Source organism: Furipterus horrens, unplaced genomic scaffold (assembly GCF_987537825.1).
Source record: "Furipterus horrens unplaced genomic scaffold, mFurHor1.1.pri manual_scaffold_5, whole genome shotgun sequence".
In the NCBI taxonomy this organism is placed as follows: Eukaryota; Metazoa; Chordata; class Mammalia; order Chiroptera; family Furipteridae; genus Furipterus; species Furipterus horrens.
Genome location: NW_028327175.1, coordinates 26,665,715 through 26,689,945, shown reverse-complemented (window position 1 = coordinate 26,689,945; position 24,231 = coordinate 26,665,715). Strand labels below are relative to the sequence as shown.

Sequence of the window (24,231 nt, the reverse complement as noted above, 5' to 3'; positions counted from 1 at the left end):
TGGACCACACTCTCTATAAATCAGCCAGGACATTAGACACTCCACTGATAATTCCTGATATAGTGTTAAAATACCATGAAATATTTAAAAAGCTCAAGTACTAAGCAAAAATACTGTGAAAGCTATTATATCCAGAATTCTTCAACTAGAATTCTTTATAAACCTTGTCACTGAGGAACACTTCTTCCCTACTTGTGATGCCTCCTTCCAGGTGAAGGGAACTCAGTTAATGAAACACATCTGGTCTTTTCTCTAGCCATTCATTTTCCCTGTCTCTGAAGAATAAAGGATGCAGGTTGGCTTGCTCTTCTTCTTCCTCTGTAGATCTCCCTGCCTAGAAAGAGCAAAGCTTGGGCTCTATGACTCAGAGGCAGCTCTGTCCCTGTGAGAAGGGAGGGAGGCCGAGGTCCTGGGATGTTATTTGGCGTCATACCAAACTGTATCCAATCAAAACTAACATTTCACCCCTGGTGGCCACTCTTTTCTATTTTTTCTTCCAATATTCCAGGTTTCTCAAAACCTAGATGTGTTGGTGGAGGTGATATTAAGATCCTTAAAGATACCAAACACTACATTCTGCATATTTTATAATTTAAGATAAATACCCACCTTTCTGTTATTTATGTTGTTGCATATTTAAATGAGAAAAGATTATAATAAGCATGATAAGATTACGAAGAGGCTCCTAAACCAAAAGAATAAATTATATAAAACCTGTATAGCAAATGAATTTTTCTTAATATATACCTATTGGATCAAAATTCTAAGGGGAATTGTGATAACCACATTAAGCAAAACTGTTAATAATGAGAAAAATTCAACCCTTACCTATGCAGGCCAAATGTATTTACAGATTTAAATAACAGAATTAACTATTTCTGTAATCTAATGCTATACACTAACCCATTTATCAATCTGTTCCATATTATTCAAAACTTGTAGGAATTCTGACATACTTCTTTAACCAAACATACTTGACTCACTTGCCTATTTTATCCAAAAAAATAGAAAGGTCTTTTATTATAATATGTATTTTACTCTGGTAACTTATAATAGGCAGTTCCCACAATAATGGATAAATCTGAATATAAATAACCATATTTATTGTCAAATGTTTTTCTGACTGAAGATAAATGTAATCTCCTGTCATAGAGGTCACATGCATAACAAATTCCAAGTTACATCCAAGCATTACTATAATTAAATCATGTTGCTGAAGTTCGAGTTCTACCTTACAAAGAGCTGGGTGTAATCACACCGAGATGAGTTGAGTATTTCAATGAAGCTACTAAGAACGAAATGACATGTGAAAATGGCTGTTTATTTTCAAAAGGTACCTATGCACACCCTTTTACTTTTTTCTCAAGAATTTGGTTTTAATAGGAGGTGGGGTGGAGTTGGGTGGGATGCTGTGGGCCTTTGATTTATGTAATAAATTTAGTTGTTTAAGATTTCTTTTTTGTCACAATGATATTATGATGGAACTCATGCTCTGTAGTTCAAAACAGAGCAGATGGTTAACACTGGACCTCACCAAGCATTATGGTTATTAAATTGTCTATAATATTCTTTGTACAATATTGTTGTACAGAATTTAACTTCAATCAGGTAATAATATAACACTATTAAGAGTATCAAAGTTCTGCCACTGCTGACTATTAGGTTAGAATCTTTTTCAATAATAGTGCTGGGAGATAAAATTTACTTCTCTTTTAGTTTTAACTATTATATGTATAAAGGACTGTTATGCTGTAGAGTATAAAACTTGATGTATTTTATATGTAAGTTTGCATAATAAAGTAATATTACAATATGGGTGAAATATATCCATTTATAGCCTTTGTTGGAGGGTGGTGGCCTGTATCACATACTTTTATAATACATAAAGCATCATATCCATCTTAGTATATAGATATAGCTCTTTTGTTTCTACAAATGTTTACAATTTACAAGCCTCTTATATATTCATTTACTTCATCTGAAATCTATCTTTGAGATATTTTGTCTTATTGTACCATTTTATAGCTAAATATAATGAGCTAAAATCTGAGGATCACATATATGGTCAAAGACTAGGCTAAGAAGAGAAAGAGTTAAGATCCATCCAAAGCCAGTACTCTCTCCACATCTCAACACCTACCCAAAGCAGAATCCAAAACAGCATTACATTAATATATATTCCAATATTTATATATATATCACAATATTATGTGTATATATATTCATTTTAGGGCACAGCTCAACTTTTTCTCTAGAAATATACTTGTGATTTGAAATAACAATAATGGAATAAGAAGTTTCAAAATATATAATTCTTTTGACAGATAACTTTTCAAAAATCTTTCCAAGGGATACAGGTGAATATTTATCTAAAATCAGAATCATCTAGGAAGCATTATTCAACTTATTTGGTCATCTTTCCAATTTGTGAAAAACTAATTGATACAGAGTATAACTTCAATATCCTAATATAGCTAAGACATTTCCCACAAATCAATTAATCATGATATGGATCTTGAAATTACATTTAACTGCTGTGTGATCAAAAGATAAACAACTGGAGGTGTCATAACTGCACACTTTTGTTATGCGTCTTAACATTATTAATGGACTAAAAACACAGTATGATAAAATACTTCTGTGATTTTCCTGTGTTGAAGGTACTGTTTGTGAATATAATTGGATTCATTAAACCCAACCAGGCAGTTTATTTAATCAGTAAGCTAGATTGGCAGACAATGTGGTACAAACTATTTATCTATGACATGTTTAATATTTTACATTAATATAAAAAGCTGTTGCTTTGGCACATAATCAGATAAACTTGAAGCCAGCAACAAGTATCAAGAACTATTCCCACTCAAATTAACTTTTCATCCACATCCACATAACACTTATCACAAAGCCATTGAAGAACTGTGGCCCTGAGGACACTTTCACAATATGGATGACGAAAACCATCATGGAATCCAACTAAAGAATTTGGCTTGAAAGTGTATTTCTGAATTGTATGTATATCAGTCAGCAAGGACCAATGGTACCAAATCTTCCACAGAAGTACTGAATTTAAAGATATCTGCCTGTTTTCCCTTGGTATTTGTTCATCTTCTGAATTACAGTGTTTGAGTTTAAGGACATCCAACCATTTTATTTTAAAAATAAAAATCTTTAAAAAATGAAACTTTTAGGAAGGGTGATACTAGCAACACCAATGTCCCATTGGAGAAGTGAAAATAATGTTCACAGACAAACAACTATAAATGGGTGTTCCTCGTCTTCTTATGGTTGATCATCAGAAAAAGGAAAAAAAAAAAAAAGAACACTTTACAAAAGTTCCTAATTTAATTCAATTGGCTTGTTGCAATCAGATACGTGGTCTATACAAAATATACCTGACTTTCTGGACAAAGAAATATAATATATTATTTTACATCTAACTTTAATGTTCCTTACCTAAGGACAACCTGATGAAATTACTCCAGAGAACTCATCACCAATTCCACATGAAGGCATACTACACAAAAGAGAACTTTGATAATGCACAACAGTCACTAGAAAGTTCTATAACATTTTCAGGAAGAGCACCGCATATTCAATTATATGTTAAAAGTAATGTTATATTTGAGAATATTATAACTTCATTTTTAATTTTAAAGGTCATTATGAAAGTGATATTATCCTTAGAAATTATTTAAGAAAACTATAAATTCCATTTTCAACCTAATGACATTTGAATCTCATTTTTCTCTCTGATGAATCATTTCACTGGGAGAAGGAATTGGCCTGATTGTGAAAGACTTGAAGTTGATGGAAATACTGTAATTTGACAGTGCATGACTTTTATTACAAACAATGAAAACATTAGTGACATCTATAATGATTAGGTTATACAACTATACAAACATACACCAAATTAAATAACTCCTTTCCACAAGACTATAACAATTTTATTAGAGCAAAAACTCATGTAGTTAATACAACTGCCATTCAATCAATTACTATCATTTTCAATCCACGACATAAAACTCACATATACATATAGTTTTCCTCATGCCTCTCAGTTGCTCTCTGTCTGCACACATAGGCACAGAACAATTTCTACTAGTCTTTTAAGAATCATGTTTAAATCTGTACCAGTAGACTAAAAAGGGGAAAAGAGAAAAATGAACATCTACGTCACATATTGCTTGTTTCTAAAAGAAATTTTATGTTAAAACAATGCAATGAGCAAAACAGCATGTTCAAAGTGTTCTTGAAAGTTCTCTGAATGTGACGAAGGTGAAACTAAACCAATACTGGTAATCCTAATCTCACTGTTCACTTAACTCAAGCAGTATAGACCTTCCTTGTTCTTCTGTAATGCTGAGACTTGTTAGCTGTATAATTACAAGACTCCCAAATTTCAACATCTGACTCTATAAATGTAATCATCTTCTTTCAAGCACCAAGATCTTGTAAACCACAGACCAGTACGGATGCCACTTAACATTCTCCCCAAGAGTGAAAATGGATTCTGCATGTGGCAAAGAGATTTTACGGCACTTGAAAGCAGCTAGTCCGTATTTGAGGATGCCCGCCCCTATCTGCCACACTTTCTCTAGAGTAGCCCCCAGAATCATGCACAGTTTCATCCCTGTAATTTGATGCCGGTCATATCAAACACTTCATGGGATTTTATTAGTGGTACAGCTCTAAAGCCTTTTATTCCTGTAGGTGAATTACTAAAACCAAAGAGATAAACTGAACAGCCAGCACTAGCCTAAGATACTGATGTAGGGATGCACAATCAGGTAACTCTTAGTTTCAGCACCTCCCTATTTCCATGGAAGTCGTGCCAGAAAATTCCCAGCGTTTTGAATATCGGTTATAGAGTTCCTAAAAGTGAAAACTATGTGTGTCCAGCCCAGTACTATGTGTATAACATTCCCCTCTTCTTAAACCAGTATATTTACTTGATAACATTAGGCACGCATGTTAATAACACCTTTCAGGGCCAAAGCAAATCAGATCAGTTCAACTGAAGCACGCAAGGGAAAAAAACACCTTAGAACCACAACCTGCTCCTCTTTTTCTTTCTTCCACACCCTTCACTACTCCCACATTTACAGCGAAACGCAACTTGAGGCATTTTGGAAGTAACTGTTCTTTGTGGGAACCACACATACACATACCCACACCAACAATCCTGAGACTGTTTTCCTACCATACAGACCAGGAAGGCTGCACCACCTCTAATGACTTAATTCAGAACGTAGTGGCTCCAAGCAGCTGAGTAGCAATCGATGGAAACACATTACACACCAGAATAAGAGGAAGGTCGGCCAAAAAGAAAAGCAGCTTTCCTTTGCCATTAATTACCGGTCACCCAAATATCGCATCACAACCTCCCGTACACATTCACAGCTTTCCAAACCTGGGTTTCAGGCGGCGCTTTCCAGAGCCTCGCTATTGTCAGGACGCAGAAGCCCCCGAAACCTGTGAATCGAGCTGAAAATGCTTGCTCTGAAACCGCTAAATATAGACCAAGGGGCTGTGGGTCTGGCAAGCAGCGGAAGACCGGAGAAATGGTCATGGACGCATATGACTAAGTATTTCCATTTTGTTCTAGCCAAACATCGTAATGACATTGAACATAAGGGCAAAAGACTGGAGGAAAGTCTTCCCCACCCCCACCCCATCTTATCCTCTATATTAGGGACGTCATATATGCAACGAGTATGTTCTTGAGGGTGGCGGGGAGCAGTATTGTTGGTGTTGCCCTATATACGCCTCCTCCAGGGGAGATGAGTGGCAGGGAGGGGGAGCACGCAGAGAAGCCACTTGCTAACCGCTCCAAGAAAGGCACTAACCCTGGCCCCCATTCCAGGCAGAACTGTCTTCCGAGAGAGGACCCAGAGCAATCGCGATCCTCCCCCGGCTGGCAGGACCACGCAGCTGCCGCCGCCAGCCGGCCGGGAGTCGAGGACCAACCCCCACCAGCTGCGAGGAGGACAACGACGCGGAGGAGAAGGATGCGCCTGGCCCCAGCAGCCCAGCGCAGGCAACTCACCGAACGGCGCGGCGCCGGACTGCTTCCTCGCGAACATGCACCCGCTACCAGCGACAGCTCCTCAGTCCGGGGAAAAGGCGTGCGTGCCGCCGCCCGGCTTCAGGGCAAGGTCCTGACCTTGCCCAACTGCAGCATCTTCCGCTTTTGTTGTCTGAGAGCTGCCGCGGGACAAGTGATGCTGTAGGGGAGCAGGGACGAGCGCCGCGGGGGAGAGGCGGCTCCCCACGCTAGTGCGCGGCGCCCGGCCCGGCCGCCCCCCAGAACGCGGCGACCGCAGCGCCCCCTGTCCGATCCGTGGGCTCCACGGGCTCGAGGCTCCTCCGGGCTCCTCTAGGCTCCGGGCACCGCCGCCACCGGCCGGACTGGGAGAGCCGCCGCCACCGCCGCTCCCGCCGCTCTGGTCGGCCAGCTGCCGCCGCGGGCGCGAGCCTAGGGCCACCTCGGCGCCCGGCGCCGAGCGCTCCCGTGCTGCGCCCAGCGCGCGGCCCGCGCCACCTGTGCCGCCGACGCCGCCGAGGGCGAGGCTCCTTCTGTGGCGACGCGCGGCAGCCTCAACCTCCACCTATGCCTCGGCGGCCGGCTCGGGCGCCGGGCGAGTGAAGAAGCGTCCGCCCCGCCGCCCAAACCTGCCCTGGGCGCCGAGCATGCCCAGTGCCGCCGCGAGAGCGCCGCGCTTCGCCGTGCGCGTTCCACTTCTCCTGGTTTTCGCGGCAGCAGCAGCAGCATCGGGAGAGAGGGGAGGAGGACGCGGGTTGGGAGAAGGCCGAGCATCTTTGGGAACGCACACCCTGGCCCTGAGATGGGAGGATGCTCGGGAACTAGGAGAGAACTGGAAGGGGCCCTGGGAAGGCCTGCAACGCCAGTTTGAACGGGTTCTCAAAGGGCCGGTTTCATCATTCCCAGGCCAGATGCTGACAATTTACTGTGGTGGGGTAGCTGTCAGCCTGCAAACAAAGGGGAGAGGGTGGAGGGGGTTCTAGAATAGCTTGTGTGTACACTGGGGGCAGGGGGAGGGGCAGGCTGAGTGTGCGTTCTTCTGTGTGGAGGTGGATGCTCTCAAATCCTAGGGTTCTAGAGCAAAGAAGGCAGGACATCCGTCTGCAATCTTCCCAACAGCGCCCTTCCAATGTTAGTCACCTCCAGTGCTTAGATTAAACATGCTTTTGCAGGTGGAAAGACTCTCACTAAACAAAATCCCTCTAGTTTTGAATCTGTGTAAACTTTCTGCAAGAAAGACCCTTGTCTATTCTGGAACTGGAATGCGTTGCAATGATAAGGTTCTCCTCCTCTTGATGCTTCTGCTCTTCCTTCTTGCTGCTTCAGCACCTCTGCAACCTTCTCTTACTAACCTCCTGTTTCCCTTCTCTGGGCTGAAACGGAAACCCTCACCTGTGCCTTTCCTATAGCCTTTCTATACACCCTGTGCTGTTTTCTTCGTTTGCAGATTGGTTTTCTCTATCACCTCGTGTTTGCAGGGCTCACTGACTCCATCCGGACTTCTGTCTATCTCTCTTGCTAAAACACAGCACGTAGAATCACCGTAGTGAACGATGGAAGTCTGTTAGAAAACAAGACCCACGCAATGTGCCAAGGAAGTTCTGTGGACCTTCACCTTGTTCCTTCATCCAGGCAGAGCACAGCCTGCTCAGCGGCCAAAGCTGGTGTCTCTCCTAATTAGGCCACTGCTCACTGTTCCTGATCTTGTAGGTCCACCCCAGACTGTCTGGGGTTGTGTGATCTCTCCATTCCACCCCTCTCCAGAGCTGGTTTCTGAGACTCCAGATAAGCATGACAGAACACAGGAAATTGTACTCAGAGGGATTTGGGGGCTGATGAGTCCTAGCAACAACAAAGAGCTTCTCCTTTGTGCCAGAAAACATTATTCCACAAATTCATGTGACCTGCATATTTTTTCAGGGCTATTTTTTATTGTACTTTGGAGTAAGTTTAAAAATATAATTTGAAGTAAGAATGAAGGAAGAAAATTTAAGACAGGTTAAATAGGTAAAAGCAAGGACTTCTAACAGCAATGCAAACACTCATCTTTAATCCTCCTACCCCAGGCCTGGATGTGTATGAACAGGCTTGGTCTCACCACCAAAAGTAGTGCCTAGCTCCAAGTTTGAAAGCCAGCTCCATATTGAAATAACCCTGATTCCTGTGAAGGAAGGCACTACAGGGCCATTTTTTAGACATGCTGAATTATATTTGCTATTCTTGTTGTCAGAAAAGCAGTTCAATTACTGTGGAGTACTTGGTACAATAGGAATTAGCAGTATGGTATCCATTAGGCCACATTACATTTTTAAGCATGCTCTCTGTTCCCACCTTAGCTTTGGTCAGATTAAAAAATAATCTGTACTCCTCTTTATATTTTTTAACTCAAGAAACCATGTAGTGGGGAGGGAGTTGCACACATTAGTTACACTTTGGATTAAATTTGAAGTAGGTGCATAGATGCTATCCACAGAAAATATGTCTTTTATGCCTATATAGATCTAAGTTAAGGAAATTGTTTTCTAAAGTTACTTAGAGTTATTTCTGAGATGAGCAACAATACACCTTATTTTCTAATTGTAATCCTTGAAAATGATCTGACTTCTTTAGAAGGTGGGTGAGGTGGGTATTTAAGGAAATCAGTGATGCCCTGGACTACTTTGATTCAATTTGCTCTATGCCTGATTTCATTGGGACATTTGTGATTTCTATTCTTCTAAAAGAATTTGTAACGTAAGATGTTATTAAATGCACAATTGGATAATGTTGAAAAATTCAAGTGAAAAAATCATGAGTAGTGTTAGATCTTGGAACGACTCACTACTGCCATCTTTTGCCTCCTGCTTCTGATTATTCCTGTAAAAAGGAATATTCTGAATTTCCCAGTTCACTAAGACACCAGAAAATATTAGCTTACTATCTTCAAATTCTACAACTTGATGCTAATTGAGAAATCTTTATGTTTCTTCTGTTTATCATCCCAGTTATGTGGTACAGAAATCACATCTAAATACAAATTCCTATAGCTCTGATTTTTCAAATCACTTTTCAAAATTTGAAGCAAATATATTTTTATATGGCAGTTTTACTGAATTTTAGGAATAAAACCTAATAATTAAAATATTTTTATAAACTTGTGCATCATGTTTTATGGTTTAAATATGCAATTTTAGGAGAGTGGACCCTTGTTTGATTCAAAGTAGTTTAAATATAGTACTGCATCTTACTGTTGAGGTTGAAATAGAACAGTGGTTCTCAACCTTCCTAATGTCACCACCCTTTAATACAGTTCCTCATGTTGTGGTAACCCCCAACCATAAAATTATTTTTGTTGCTACTTCATTACTGTCATTTTGCTACTGTGATGAATTGTAATGTAAATATCTGATATGTATGAAGTATTTTCATTGTTACAAATTGAACATAATTAAAGCATAGTGATTAATCACAAAAACAATATGAAATTATATATGTGTTTTCTGATGGTCTTAGGCGACCCCTGTGAAAGGGTCGTTCAACCCCCAAAGGGGTTGCGACCCACAGGTTGAAAACCGCTGAGATAAAAGGTTATATTTCTGTAATGTTTAATGTGAATTGCCCATTGATAAACAAATGCAAATTTCTCACGTTCGGAAATTAAACTACACTAATAATCATAAGGAGCGTAATGACACTCCCTAAGAATATAGAATTTAAATTTTAAATCAAAATCTCTCTAGAACAGTAACCCAGAAGTGTCACTATATGTATACATATATAGTGAGGAGCTAATAACACTGTTATTTGTCATAAAAGATATGCATTTGTTACTAGAGAATGTTACTCTCTTTTTAAAGACTTTCCAGGTAGTTAACTAATTTGAATTAACCATGTTAGTTAAAATCAATATGTGGCTCATTTTACTATTTGATTAAAAACTTAACACTTTCACACAAACTAACTTTCAGTACAGCTAATACTCAAATGATGGCATCATCCATTTATTCATTCATTCACTGGCAAATGTTTATTGAGCTTCTGCTATGGTTCAGACACCAGACAAAATTTGCAGAATCAATAACAAATAATAGGCAAGACAAACTCCCTGTCCTTGTGGAGTTTAATTATAAGGTAGATGGTGAAAGAAAAGGAAGACCACTGAGGAGGCAATCACACTTAGATACCCTCATTTCCTTCTAATTGTCTATGTCCTATAGGATGTTGATAGTTCTTTTATACAATACATTTTCTTCCAGGTTTTCTCAATATTTTCTTCCTCTTCAAGGGCTTTTGTTTTTTATGGCAGGACAGAGGCAGCATGGTGAGAAGACAGGACCTAAAGCACTAAAGCAAAGCAAGGAAGAGGGATATGGAGGGCATGTTTGGTAGTGGCTGGGATTCTTGGAGATGCAATGAACTGGAAGTGGACTTAATGGTGGTATCAGAGCAGTGACATATCTAACTGAGGGACCTTATTTGTGAACCAGAAGTCAAAATCTAGTATTAAAATGTCTAAATTCAATGTAAGCTGGCCAGGCATATAGAAGGTTCAACATTATTGATCAGTGGGTCAGAAGTCTAGGTCAACAGGTATTGATGAATTACATACACATATAAAGAAGGCATCAAATAATGTAGTGTGAAGCTTGGTACAGAATCTTGATAACAGGCATTGGCAGGAGAGGGAACAAACTGTGCTATGATTTATCAGCAATGATTATAGATTTAGTGGGTTTCTAGAGGATGAAGAAATTGACTCCCTAAATTGACTGGCTTAAAGTCTACAGAAAAAAATAGGAAGAAGAAACTGTGTAAAATGTTACTCAAAGAGTTAGGAACAGAGCGTTTTATCAAGGTTCATTTAGACTTTCTAGTTAAATTTTAAGCCAAAGTTGATTTAGTATAAAATTCCATCAACAAAATTTTGGGTTTTTACTAAACATCTAGGTCAATGGTTCTTAATGGAAGGGTTACTGCCTCCCCAAGAGGCAGTTTAGAAATGTCTGAGAGGATATTTTCTTATTGTCACTAGGATTTCATGGTCACAAGCCACATGTTCTGCCATGTAGAGGATAGTCCCATAGAAGGAAAAGTTGCCCGTATCCTTGAAAGCTTTTGAAGGCTCCTACCTATCATCCATGTTTGTGAAGAACCTGTTCACAAGTCTCTAAGGTTGCATTACTCCATTTTACATATAAGCAAGAAACATTTTTGCACAGTTTTAGTATACATTGAATTGTGCAGGAATGCCACTAAGATATTAATTACAGACAAATGTAATATCAGTTTGTTCAGAATTGACCCAGGCTTGTTCATATTAAGAGCAACATCATTAGTAGTATACAACTCACCCAAAGAACAATTCTGTATCAGTCTGTTTTTATAGCTATTACTGTTGGGGTGATAATATATATAGGGGAAAGTGTATAAGTATTGGTTAGCTCTGTTAGCATAGTTGTGACCAAGCATTTACAAAAAAAAAAAAAAAAAAAAATTAGGTGCCTCTCCTTTCATTTCTTCTCTATATTTATGTCAGTTTAATCTGTTAATATCTGTGAATTTCTTTTCAGGATGACAAAGCAAGGATTACACAGTATTTGTTATGAAAGTGAGGCATTGGGTTTCAATAGGTGTGAGAATGAAATACCTAAATGATTCATTTAAGAAAATTAATATCATCTATTATAATCATATATACTCTAGCTCCAGGAACAAAAGGTAGGTTCATTAACAAGACTTGACCTCACCACTGACCAGGTAGTTTGTAAAAAATAATAATTGATTAATTGCATATGCCAGTCTCAAAACTGGCCTGCATACATAGGAGGAATCTATAAATTAATATTGATTTTTCCTCAGTCTTACAGCCTCCAATTTGACTTTTTCCTTTAATCCTAAATATTTGTTCATATCACCATCTTATTGTGTTATTTACTTTAGAATTTTGATTTGACCTTTTAGATTCATTTATCGTCCACTTTTTCAATTTGCTCCTCTGATTAAGCCCAAACACTGTGATTTATCCCAAGTCACTGCTGGTTGCCTTCCCAATGACTATCCTCCTTGTCTTCCTTTGTATAGGACCCAAATTTTGTTCAGAAAGGCCTGTGACAAACTGTGAGACAACACTTCCCAGCCTGTCTTGCTGCTAAGTGTAATCAATCAGTGACACAAACATGAGTGTCTCATGAATGTTCACAGAGCACTTTGTTTGTGTGAAAGGGGAGCCTTCACCATTGCTTGTTCCTTCATTCTTCTGACGGTCTGAAATGCATGCTGAAGGCTGGACTTGGACCTGCCACATTTTAACCGTAAATTGTCTATGCAAATGGGAGCCATAGACCAAAAGTGGCTGAGCCTAAGATAAGAGGAGCCCAAGATTCTGAAATTTTCCTGGAGCCACTATACCAGCTTGGGACTTCTGCTCCTTGAGCTTTTCATTACTGGAGAAAAATTAACCTTCTATGGTTAAGCCATAGTACTTGTTTATTGTTATGTGCAGCCAAATTTAATCTCTGATATATACATACTGTAATCACTCTCCTCAGTTTACTACAGCTGTATCGTTTGCTTTTGTGATATGTTTTCTATGTAAATTTTTAGAAGATTTTTTCAGTTAAATAAATAGAGTCTGAAATCACATGTAATAGAAGATAACAAAATGAGTGGCAAGAGAGTTTTGTCACTGACCAGAAAATTAAGTCATGCTCGAAGTTTTTGCAGTGAACCCACCCTACATCACTCATGACTTTTACACTAGCTCCCAAAGTAAATAACTCATCTTCAGTCACTGGTCTCCGTAATGTATTCCAGGGAACAGTGCACATTCTGAAATCAACTTACTCATTACCCTTCTGTTTTATGATGTGTACAATAAGCAAAATCTTGCATCTCAGATTGTTGTGCAAATTAAGTAAATGGATCAAGCTATGGACAATAAATGGCACTATGTCTGGTATATACTGAACAACTAAAATTTTATGGCGAGTGTTAGTGATGACATTAAAATACCCTTTTAATTCTGCTGGTCTAGCCATGATACCAAAGCACACTTATTATCTGATTGCATGTATCTTAGTCATCAAAACACAGAGGTGATGCCACCTTGTCAATGAATACTTTTCATATTCATTATTTACTAATAAGCACTAACTGAATTTCTCCCACATGCAGATAATTATATCTTGCAGACTAATGAGGAGAGTTTACACTGATCTTCATTTTGTAAGCTGGTTGTGTTTATTGCTTTCACTTAAATTTTAGTAGTTTAAAATGCATAACATCCATACCAGAATCAAATGGCTTCCTTATTTATTATACTTCTGGATGGTATATATCTTAATATGCTTTAATCAATTGTCCTATGCAATGTATAACTTTATTTTATCTGTTGATAATAATGTTATCAAATAGTTCCCATATACTCTAAGATTTTGTCAGTGTATGTACATGGAATGTGCACATGGCTAGTTACATTTTATATTTCTTGCAGAATTGTCAGGGATAAGAATTTTTAAAAGAAATTTCCAAATGATAGGATATTAAATTTGTGTATGTATTTTGTTGAACATTTATTTTTTCTTATAAAGTAAGAAATTCTCAATCACAAATACATTTGAAAATTCAGAAAATTATGAGGAAACATATAATCTCATGACGCAGAACTAAAACAGTTTGGACTAATTGTAGTCCATAAATGTGCATCCTCTCATTAAGTTAAAATTCTATTTCTCTAATTTTTTCATTTTGTTTTTTGTAACTATACTTTCCTATTCTAAGGTTAAATTACTCTCTACATAGCCAATTTTTCTATTTATACATTTTGGCTGTGATCGCATGATTTCTCTCATGATAATAAAGTTTCAATTAAGATAGTTTTCTCAAATTTTTGGAAACAATAAACACCCCAATTGAAAACTTATATTTCTGAGTGAAATGGAATCACTTCTGGCAGCCCAATATCTCTAAATTAATTAGAATTCTTGAATTGAAAAAAAAAAGATATTTCTCTAAAATATCAGAATCTGCTGAAGCACAGAAGAACCAGATGAGACAAGATGCCACAAGAGGAGGATGTGAAGGGAGAACTGTTGCTATATATCTGCTTTTTCCCCAGGAACCTTTGCCAATTCTAGATGCAATGAAAGAGACTGAGTTTTGAAACTTTCCTGGGCAGATGGCCACTGTTTGAGATAGATGCCAGGACAGGTTTTGCTCGTCTCATAGGGCTTCAAGTTAAAACCTGATCAAGATCCCAGTAAGAAAAGAGAAACAGACTGCAGCTGAAAATGGCTGGTTTTTCCTTCAAAAATTTGATAATTTCTGAAGCTGCACAGGGCTAAAAAGTTAAGCCAAAAGCAGAATATAATTTTAACAGTCTTGCTGTGCAAAAGGGAGAAGCCTTTACATTCAGGACTTTTCTGAGATAGTGACCTCGGGAAAGACAGCAGATTCTCAGTTGAAATCCCTAAGAGGTTGCTCTCTGAGAGCTAGGGGTAACAGAGGTAGATGTACATTTATCAATACGTGGCCCCAGCTCAACTCAGCCAAGTCCCTGATTAGATGAGAGGTGAACAAGGTCATCTATCTGCCTAACAGAGGAAAGACTGAACTCTTTCAGGAAAACTTCTGTCATTATTTAATATGGAGTCTCCAGCATTCAGTAACATCTATTATGCAAAAAAGGAGCAAATGACCTGTAACCAATCAACAAATATGTAATAGAATTACAACCATATGTGATCCAGATATTAGAATTAGCAGACAAGATATTTATAATAACACAGATCAATATGTTCAAAAGGAAAAAGGAATATAGGAAATGATAGAGAAAAAAACATGAAACATAAGGAAATTCACCATAGAACTAGAATCTATGAAAAAGAATCCATTGGAATTTGAGAACTTAGAAATATAATAGCTGAAATTAATGTCAATAATAAATTTCATTTAACCCATATAAATTATTATCAAGTACACATGTAACATTTGCAAAATCAACCATATGTTGGGTTATTACAAGTTTAAAATAAATAGAATTCAGAGTATATTCTCAGACAACAGTGGAATTAAGTCAGAAATTAGTTACCAAGAAGATATAGAAAATTTTAAAAAATTTTTCTTGTTATGAACTTCATATACTACTGCTATATAAATCTATGTAAAAAAGTTAAATTATTTTCACCTAAAAAATAAACAACATATATGTATCAAAACCTGTGAGATACAACTAAAACAGTATCTATAAAATCTATTATGTACAAAATATATAACTGCAACAAGTTGCAGGCATTGAATAGTCACCGATATGAGGCTGCCATCTTTGAGAGAGAGGGAGCATGCAAAGGATGCCCTACTTTTATACAGGCTTTCTTCCCAGGAAGAGCATCTGGGATATGGTGCATTTATGTAGAATGCAAGAAAGAGAAGTGGTTTCATTGGGCAGGGCAGGCAGAGATTAGAATGTGGGGATACTAAGGTGGCTGTGATTTAGGAGAAAGAGAACTGGAGAAGAAGTTACAGAGAGGAAAATCCAGAAGTTTCCACAGAGATCCCCCTTGGGCCTCTTGACCAAATCCTGGATTAATGAGAGTGGGCTAAGACTCCAAGGAGCTAGGTGGAGAGCTACTGCTGGGAAGCCATGAGCTGAGCAGAGATTCTGGAACTCATCAGTGCTATGGTGACTTGTGGTCAGGCCCAACCAGAAAGAAGAACCTTTATAAAGAAGTAAAAATTTGAGTTGACATATCAGAAAGCCCATCTGTTATCTGGTAGGAATGTGTGGACTAAGTTAATTACTCCGTGAAACCTCAACTTCCAGTGTGATTGCATTTAAAGATGGGGCCTTTAAGGAGGTGATTAAGGTTACATAAGGTCATAGAGGTTGGGCTCTAATGAAATAGGACAGGTGTCCTAATAAGAAGAGGAAGAGGCACTATAAATGTGCACACACAGAGAAAAGGCCATGTAAAGAACACAGCAAGTAGGTGCCAGTCTGCAAGCCAAGGAGAGAGGCTTTAGAGAAACCCACCCTGCTGACACCTTGATCTTGGACTTTCAGCCTCCAGAACTGAGAAAATAAATTTCTTTTGTCTAAACCACCCAGTCTGTGTGGTTTTGTTATAGCAGTCCTAGCAAACTAATACAAAAAGTGAGGCTAGCTACACTTCAGGTTTGAGGGTTACTACATAGAAGTATGGGGGGAAAAAAACTATTCCAGACTTCTTTGAAAGAAGTCTAAAACCAGGGCCTGGAAGATCAATGTATTCCATTGATACTTTACTGTCTGCCAATATAAAACTCAATATTTTTGAGGAAAAATAACATAACTCAGTGGTTTTTCATGATATTATTTAAAATTTCAGAATACATTAAAAGAACAGATTGGTATGGGGGAAAAAAGCAACAATAACCATACAATAAAAGAAGAAAAAGGACTCAATAAATTTGTTAAAAACTAAATATTGAAAAAAATCTTTAAAGCAGATAGAGAAGAACACATTACACAGAGGAAAACGGCAATTGGGGAAAATGATAGATTTCTCAAAAAAGTTTATGAAAGCATAAAACAACGGAACAAAATCTTTAAAATATAGAAAGAAACAAATATTAGTCCAGAATTTGAAATCCATTAAAAATATCCTTGAGGCATGATGACAAAATAAAGACATCCTCAAATTAAGAGAACAAGTAGAATTCATTGCTAGCAGTCTTGCTGTAATAGGAAAGCTAAAAGGGGTTCTTCAGGGGTTTGGAAATGATAACAGAAGAAAACTTGAAACTTTTGGAAGTAAAGAAGAGCAACAGAAATGGTGAATATCTAGATAAATATAAATATTATATATTTTTCTTAACTATGGTTACAGTACTTATGGCTGTTAAAAACAAAAATTTTAACATTTTCTGGTATAGTTTCTCATACACATAGATACAGCACATTTAGCAACTATAACATATGAGTTGGTGGTAAGGTAAAGGGACTTATATAGTTGCAAGTCTTCTACAACTTCATTGAAGTGGTGCATTATTTCCTCTAGCAGCATATAATAGAAATAATACAATGAAATGTTGCTAGAAAAACAGTGCATCAATTAAATTAGAATATTAAAAATATTCAAGTACTATAATGCAATTCAAGGCAGCCTAGCCAAAACAGAGGGACTAAAAAGAAGGGACAAACAGAAGCACTGAAAAAATCGGTAGATCTAAATCCAGCCTTATTACTAAAAATGTTAAATGTTAATAGTTTAAAATAGTAAAGGGAGATATTGACAGTGTAAGTAAAAAGGAAGATCACGCTGTGTGATGCTTACTAGAGGTTAAATAGAAAGGCACAAATATATTGAACGTAAAGAATGGAAAGATCTACCATGTAAAAATGAGCAAAAGAATGCTAGAGTGTCTATATCCGTGCCAGATAAAATAAACTTCACAACAAAGAGAATTTACTGAGATAAGGAGGGACATTTCTTCATAACAGAAAAATCAGGAGTGTATGAGAGATATGTCTTTCTTTAACAAGGTTGTTAAAGGAAGAAATTTTGAAAGAGGAGTAAGGAAGGAAACTCTGCTATCACAGACATGTATGTCATGGGGGATATAAGTTTTAAAGGAAAAACATATATGAAAGTGGATCATGTGGTAAGTAACTTTCTTAACTGAATGGTGCCCTAAAAAAATCAGTGTGTACCAGCAGGAGTTTGTGTCCCAGGTGGGGGTTACTGGTTTACTCAGGGAGCTTCCATGGCCCTTTTAAGGTCTGCATTCCTAAGCTGAATGGTGGATAAAGGGAGTTTGCTATTTTATTATTTTTAACTTATAAATAAACTATATCTTGATTTAATATTAAAATTGCTGATTGTGCATGTGGTTAAGGAATATTTATAATACCTAAATATAAATATGTAAAAACATAAAATATGAAAAATTTAATCATAGAAATACATTTAGTAATGATAGATATAACAATTTACACAGTTTTGCAATGTCAATATTCCCCTATCAAATTTGCTAAGTCTTTTTTACTTACAATATTCAGTTGGTTGGAATGGAGAAAGGCTAATGAAATACACATCGTCATAACAGTTTTAGTGGTTAGTTTGCAATATGTGTCAAAATTTAGAAAAGCATTTGAACTCTCCTCTACTTGATGTAAAATGTTTTTGAAGGGCTCATTTTCTGTTTATTAAGCAGAGCATGGGGAATACTTTCTTTGATAACTCAGAGCAATAATATAAATGTTAATGCACTTCGATATCATGATAGTCTCAGGTGTCATTACAGTGCATCTTGCTCCATACTAAATGACCCTGGTCTCTGAACATTTAGCCATTACCAAGCAGGAGTTTATCTTATCTATATAGGTTACTTGAATGTCTCTGCTTTCAAGCTACACACACACGCGCGCGTGCACACATCCTATCAAGATTTCTGTCTCCTTTTGTAACACAGTCTCTGCACTGATAGAGGTCATGAGACTTCCTTAGGGCTCATCTATCTTTATTTTTACAGAAAACATTGCAAAAACTTTCAGTCAAGAAAATGAATGAAAAATACTGATGAGGATAATTCTGTGAAATGGATTTCTAGGGTTACTTAAGGGACAGGCATAAGCATGAAAAGAGGCTGCTCAGTACTGTAGTTTGTAAGTGGCCTCGCCGCGTGTCATACATCAGCTGATAATCACAACGAAGGTACAGAAAGCCTAATACCAGGCTGGACATGCAAGAAAAGAAAGTCGAAGAATTTAAAGACAACATAAAGCCTCAAAACATATTTCAGGAGATTAGCACAATGGTTTAACATTAACAAAATAAAATTCAGTGGAGAGAAACATCAGCCCTTCAGCTTGGGAGCCGGAGATCCTGGACAGTGATCCGCTCACTGGCTGTTCCCAGTTGTTGGGAAGTTTAGTGCTCATGGGACAGACTGCTTCCCCCTTCATTGGACCTATTTAGGGAAATTTTCTTCTAATGCCTTCAAGGGAAGATTGGATTTCCTAACTATTGCAAGTTGCTGCTAATTCAGACGCAAGCATGGGTGACACTGGCTAATCTAATTCCCTACCTGCCTGGACAACTATCTTCATCCTTGTATCATTGGACATGAAAAGGAAGCACCAATTACAGCTTACTATGCCCATCAGACCTCTGACGCCACCTGGAACTCCATTCAGAGTCACCTGAGTTGTGACACTCAGCACTGACACCCTAAGTGGCCACCTCAAATTCAAGCCCTCTGGTCCTTTGCTTCCCATCAGTTGTCATCCTCTCACAACTCTGTGTTATTCCCTGGAACTTTTGACTTCACACAGTTGAACTGTCCTAAATTATTCTTAAGTAGTTTTAATTTTATTATTAAAATTCGTGAATTTGTATTTCCAGTTTTTAAGAGACCTATTTTCAGGTTGCCACATATCCTTAAATCCAAGTTTCATAGTTCTCCCTCTTTCCATAGGGTTTATAATTGTTCTTCATTAAGCATAAATTAATCTCATTTGCCTACACTGTCTAAATATTAATATACTGAAGTCTTACAAAAATTTAACTTCAAATTCAATAAATAAATTTATGGTAGCTGTTGTTCTAAATGAGAAATATGCAACCAAATTGTGCTTAACACAATCGACTTTATTTAAAGTTGAAATCTGTTGTAATTCTCAGCAGAAAAAATAGCAATAGATAATTCAAATGCCTTCTACTTAGAAACATGTGTTACATGATTTCCAGATAAAACTTCATCATAAATTTGATTTCCCCAATTTATTAAAATGTCTTTCAGGCTGGATTTAAAATTTTGAGTGAATTTGCTTAATATATCAAACACTAGTTCTTTTATTTTTCTTTTTACTACCTTTACCTCTATATTTCTAAATAAGTTTATCTACTATTAATTCTTAGCTTATTCAAATTAGCTACTTACTTATAATGGTGATTTAGGATTTAGTTCATTTAGCTGGTCACCCTTTAATTTCACTCTCTTGGTCTGCTAACTCACTTTCTTTCATTCACTCAACAGCTCATCAAATGTTTACTAAAAGCCAACTCAGTGGCAGGCCATGTTCTAGGTACTAAGGAGAATGCAGTTTTACTTTCCCCACAGAACTGATATTTTTGAGGGAAACAAAGACAGTAAACACCAAATCTTATTTTTCTGTATGTTGTCATCAGTTTGTGAAAGAAAATGGTGTTGGAGTTTTAAAGAGTGCTACTTTTGAAAGAGTGTTCAGATGACACTAAGTAGGTGACATTTGAATGTAGATTTGTATACAGTGAGAAAAAGCAGCGTTATGAGTATCTAGAAGATGAGTGTCTACCTGGAGGCAGGGTGCACAGCAAGAGTAAAAGCCTTACGGGAAAGGGTTCTTAGCAAGTATAAAGAAAGGCAAGAAAGCCACTGTGGCAGCCAGAGGCAATGTCATGAAGGGCATTTATTTAGGTCATGGAAGGCCTTTCCATTTTAAGTGTGGTGAGGAGCCACTGGAGAGTCTGGACCAGGGGCAAGACATAATCTGATTTAAAAGTCAAGTACAGGATTGTGGTTGCTTTGTGAAAACTTGGTATTGAGGAGGCAAGAATGGCAGCAGCATGCTCTTGTTTCAGATCAAGCCAGAGATGATGGCAGTACTGATGAGAGTGCTGCAGATGGAAGAAGGGGTCCTTAGGAGGGTCAGATTCAGAAATCCTCAGGAAAAATGAACTGTGCTTGATGGAATCTTTAAAGTGTGCTAGGAATTAATGGAAGCATACTGGCTGCACTGGCTGGTTTAGCTCAGTGGATTGAGCGTCGGCCTGCGAGCTAAGTGTCGCTGGTTCGATCTTCCAGTCAGGGTACATCAGAGAAGGAAAACTCTGACTCCAAAAAACCTCCGCTGCCTTGCGGCATACCTCTTCAGGGGAAAGGCTAAGGGAGTAAACCCTGACAGAAAATCCGGAGCCGGAGTCCCTAAGGCGGTTTGACGTTGTAGTCAACACCGGCAACTCCTGCGGCGCACCTGAAGCCAAGCTGTATTGACTCCGTCTTTCCCTTGGATCCTTCAGCTGCGAAGAGAGGGGGGGTCTGCTGCATGGGCAACAGCAGACCCTCCATATTACCCTGCCCAGGCTCTGTAGCTTCAGCGTCATCACAAGATGTCGATTCAACACGGGAGGAGACAGATACCATGTCACTCCCGAGTTGGACTGCACAGCCATTCTCGGCGGTGCAGATAGACTCTTGAGAAGCTACACCATCGTCTCTCGAGACGGACGGCTGCCGACGACGACTGGCTGCGAAGAACTAAATATTTCTCTCTCCACCAAATTCATATGTTGAATTTTAAGCTTTCATAATGTTATATATCATGTACAGAAGTCACCCTTATCTGCAGTTTTAGTTTCTGTGTGTTTAGTTACCCACAGTCAATTGCAGTAAAACAATATATTAAATGGAAAATTCCAGAGATAAACAATTCATTAGTTTGGAAATGCGTGTTGTTCTGAGTAGGGTGATGAAATCTCAAGCTGTCTGTCCCAGGATGTGAATCATTCCTTCATCCGAATGTCCACATTATATATGTTCCCTGCCCATTAGTCACTTAGTGGTAATCTTGATTGTCAGATCAATTGCTTGTGTTCAAGTAATCTTTATTTTACATAATGGCCCAAAGGGAAGAGTAGTAATTTTGGCAATTTGAATATGTCGAAGAAAAGCTGTGAAGTGTGTGGATATATAAGAGAAGTCATAGTCTGTATTTATACATAGGGCTTGATACTACCTGTGGTTTTATGCATCCACTGGGGGTCTTAGAATATGTTTGCCTATAATGAGGGGAGGCTGAGAAAAAATCATGTTGAAACCCTAATCCCAATGGTACATTATGAGGAAATGGGGCATTTAGGAGGTCATCAGGTCATGAGGGTGGAGTCCTCATGAAAGGAATTAGAGATTTATAAGAAGACAACTTGCTCTCTCTTTCTGCATTGTGAGGACACAGTGGGTAGGCCGCCATCTATAAACCAGGAAGAGGGTACTCACCAAGAATACAACCATGCTGGCACTCTGGTCTTGGACTTCCAGACTCCAGAACTGTGAGAAACAAGTGTTTATTTTTTAAGCCACCTGGTCTATAGTAATTTGTGATAGTAGCCCAAACTGATTAAGACAGTAGTTATGCTAGTTCTCCTCCTTATATAGTAGCACTAAATTAGAGCCTCAATTTTTTCCTTCTGTCAGGAAACAATATAACCTAAACTGAATAAATGTGGGCAAAAGTAGAAGTGGTGAAAAAGATGTATTGGAATTATCCTTGTATTCCGTAAAATGATGCTACTTCAATACTTGACAATGTTTCCAATCATGGCCAATGGCTGGTAGTCACATGGTAAGGCATTTCTGTTGGGCAAGAATTCTCCATGAATCCTTCCATGTTAAAGCACAATAAGAGCTTTCTGAGCAAAGATTACTGGTAACCTGGATTAAAGGACAGTTGAATAGAAAGCATTCCTGGGAAGGTAGAGATTTTGCATTGTCTTGGATATCTTTGCTTACATTCCAGATTAGAGAACTTCTGTTCCTCTCCCTAGGTGCAATTTGTTTACAGCCCAGAGCCAAAGTGTTTCTCTCTCTCTCTCCATCTCTCTCTCTTTTAATCTAACCTCTGGAGAGGAAATGTGATAGAATAGCCAGCCACACTATATATGTTCTGAGTCTTAGAACTTTGAGGTTACTCTCCTGTATGTGCAGGAGATATCATGCAATATTGCATTGCCCTGGGAGGATCAGGGCATGGAGAACCAGCATTAAGATTGTTCTGTTTTATCATCCAGACCATGTGTTTCTTGTCATGATAAATACATATAGATATAATAGCATAACACATTCATATGGTGATTCATCTGAATTAAAATGTCCCCAAAACATCAAACTTTGAAACTTGAAGCCAAATTCAATTTACCAAATTGGATGGGAGTGCCAAAAAGTCATTGAGAACCATCTTCAATGCAAAATACTTCTCATGTATTAGTTGTACCTTGGGCAGAGTAAGATCTGTAATCACTGTTGGTTTTTTGCAGAGATTGTGAGCAAAGCATAATGGGAAATGTCCAGGAGATCAGAATTTGAAGTCTGCAGAATGTGTAGGAATCAGTCAAAATGAAGATAATCTATGGCAAGTTCATCAAAAATACTGTTGGAGATGCTTACTTGGTATATGTTGTGGACCGGATTGTGCTTCCCTTATTTATACATTGAAGTCCAACCCCCCAGTGAGTGTATTTTGAGATAGGGTCTTCAGGGAGGTAATTAAAATTAAAATGAGGTCATTATGATGAGCCCCAATCCAACAGGACAAGTGTCCTTATAAGAAGAAGAAATTAGGACACAGATACACACAGGGAAAAGACCACGAGAAGACAGGGGAAGAAGATGTCTATCTCAAGCCAAGAAGAGCAGTCTCAGAAGAATACAACACTGCTGACATCTTAATCTCAGATTGCTAGCCTCCAGAATTGGGGGAAAATGTGTTTCTGTTGTTCAGGCCCCCAGCCTGTGGTACTTTGTTATGACAGTTCCAGGAAACAGAGACAGTGCATATGAAAGTATGTTGTACACAAATCTAATTGTTTCCTCTCTTGTTGCTCACCAAACCCTAAAGAAATAGACAAGGATTCCGAACTTCATGCACAAGAATCAGTTTGGAAATCCTGAAACAAGACAGGACATCACTGGATGATGGAGACTGAGTGTGATTTTCTATATGAGATTATTAATTATTCTTAAATATTGAAAAGTTCCGGCTTGTTATTCACCTGGTTGGAACATTCTAGTAAACCCATGAGATTAGAACAGATCCTGTTGGAAGCAGGGCAATATAGCCCACTGAAGACTGGATACCTGTTTCAGTTCTGTCAAGTTGAATCTTAACTAGGGTGTTTCCTTCCCCAACTGAAGTGAACTGTAGAATTTGCAGAGCTGTAGTCCCTAGGGGAAACTCTATTAAATGTATCTGACATAAGAGATGCATAGAAATTGAAAAGAAAGTCAAGTAAGTGACACACATATCTTTATAGGTTAGGACATGATAATTTCACTTTTATGTAAGAGAAAAATGGAGTCATAAATCTTACAAATGGTTGTCTGATATAAAGAAAGTTAGAGTAATGGTGATAAGCAAATACAAATCTGTATGGGAAAACTAAGCTTGAGTGACCAGATAATGTGGTGAGAAG

General features: G+C 38.1%; 1 protein-coding gene across 4 annotated transcripts in view; it reads right to left on the bottom strand.

Moving 5' to 3' along the window:
* CTNND2 (catenin delta 2) overlaps nt 1–6,462 on the bottom strand; it is an 821,463-nt gene extending 815,001 nt beyond the window's left edge. For 3 of the 4 annotated variants that reach the window (XM_090276225.1, XM_090276224.1, XM_090276226.1), the window contains exon 1: nt 6,050–6,461. In XM_090276225.1, coding sequence (XP_090132351.1) covers nt 6,050–6,086 — 37 coding nt within the window. In that variant the 5' untranslated portion in view covers nt 6,087–6,461. Of the gene's footprint in view, nt 1–6,049 lie in introns of all 4 variants that reach the window. The other variant, XM_090276223.1, reaches the window with a different exon arrangement.
* Between the last annotated feature and the right edge of the window lie 17,769 nt (nt 6,463–24,231).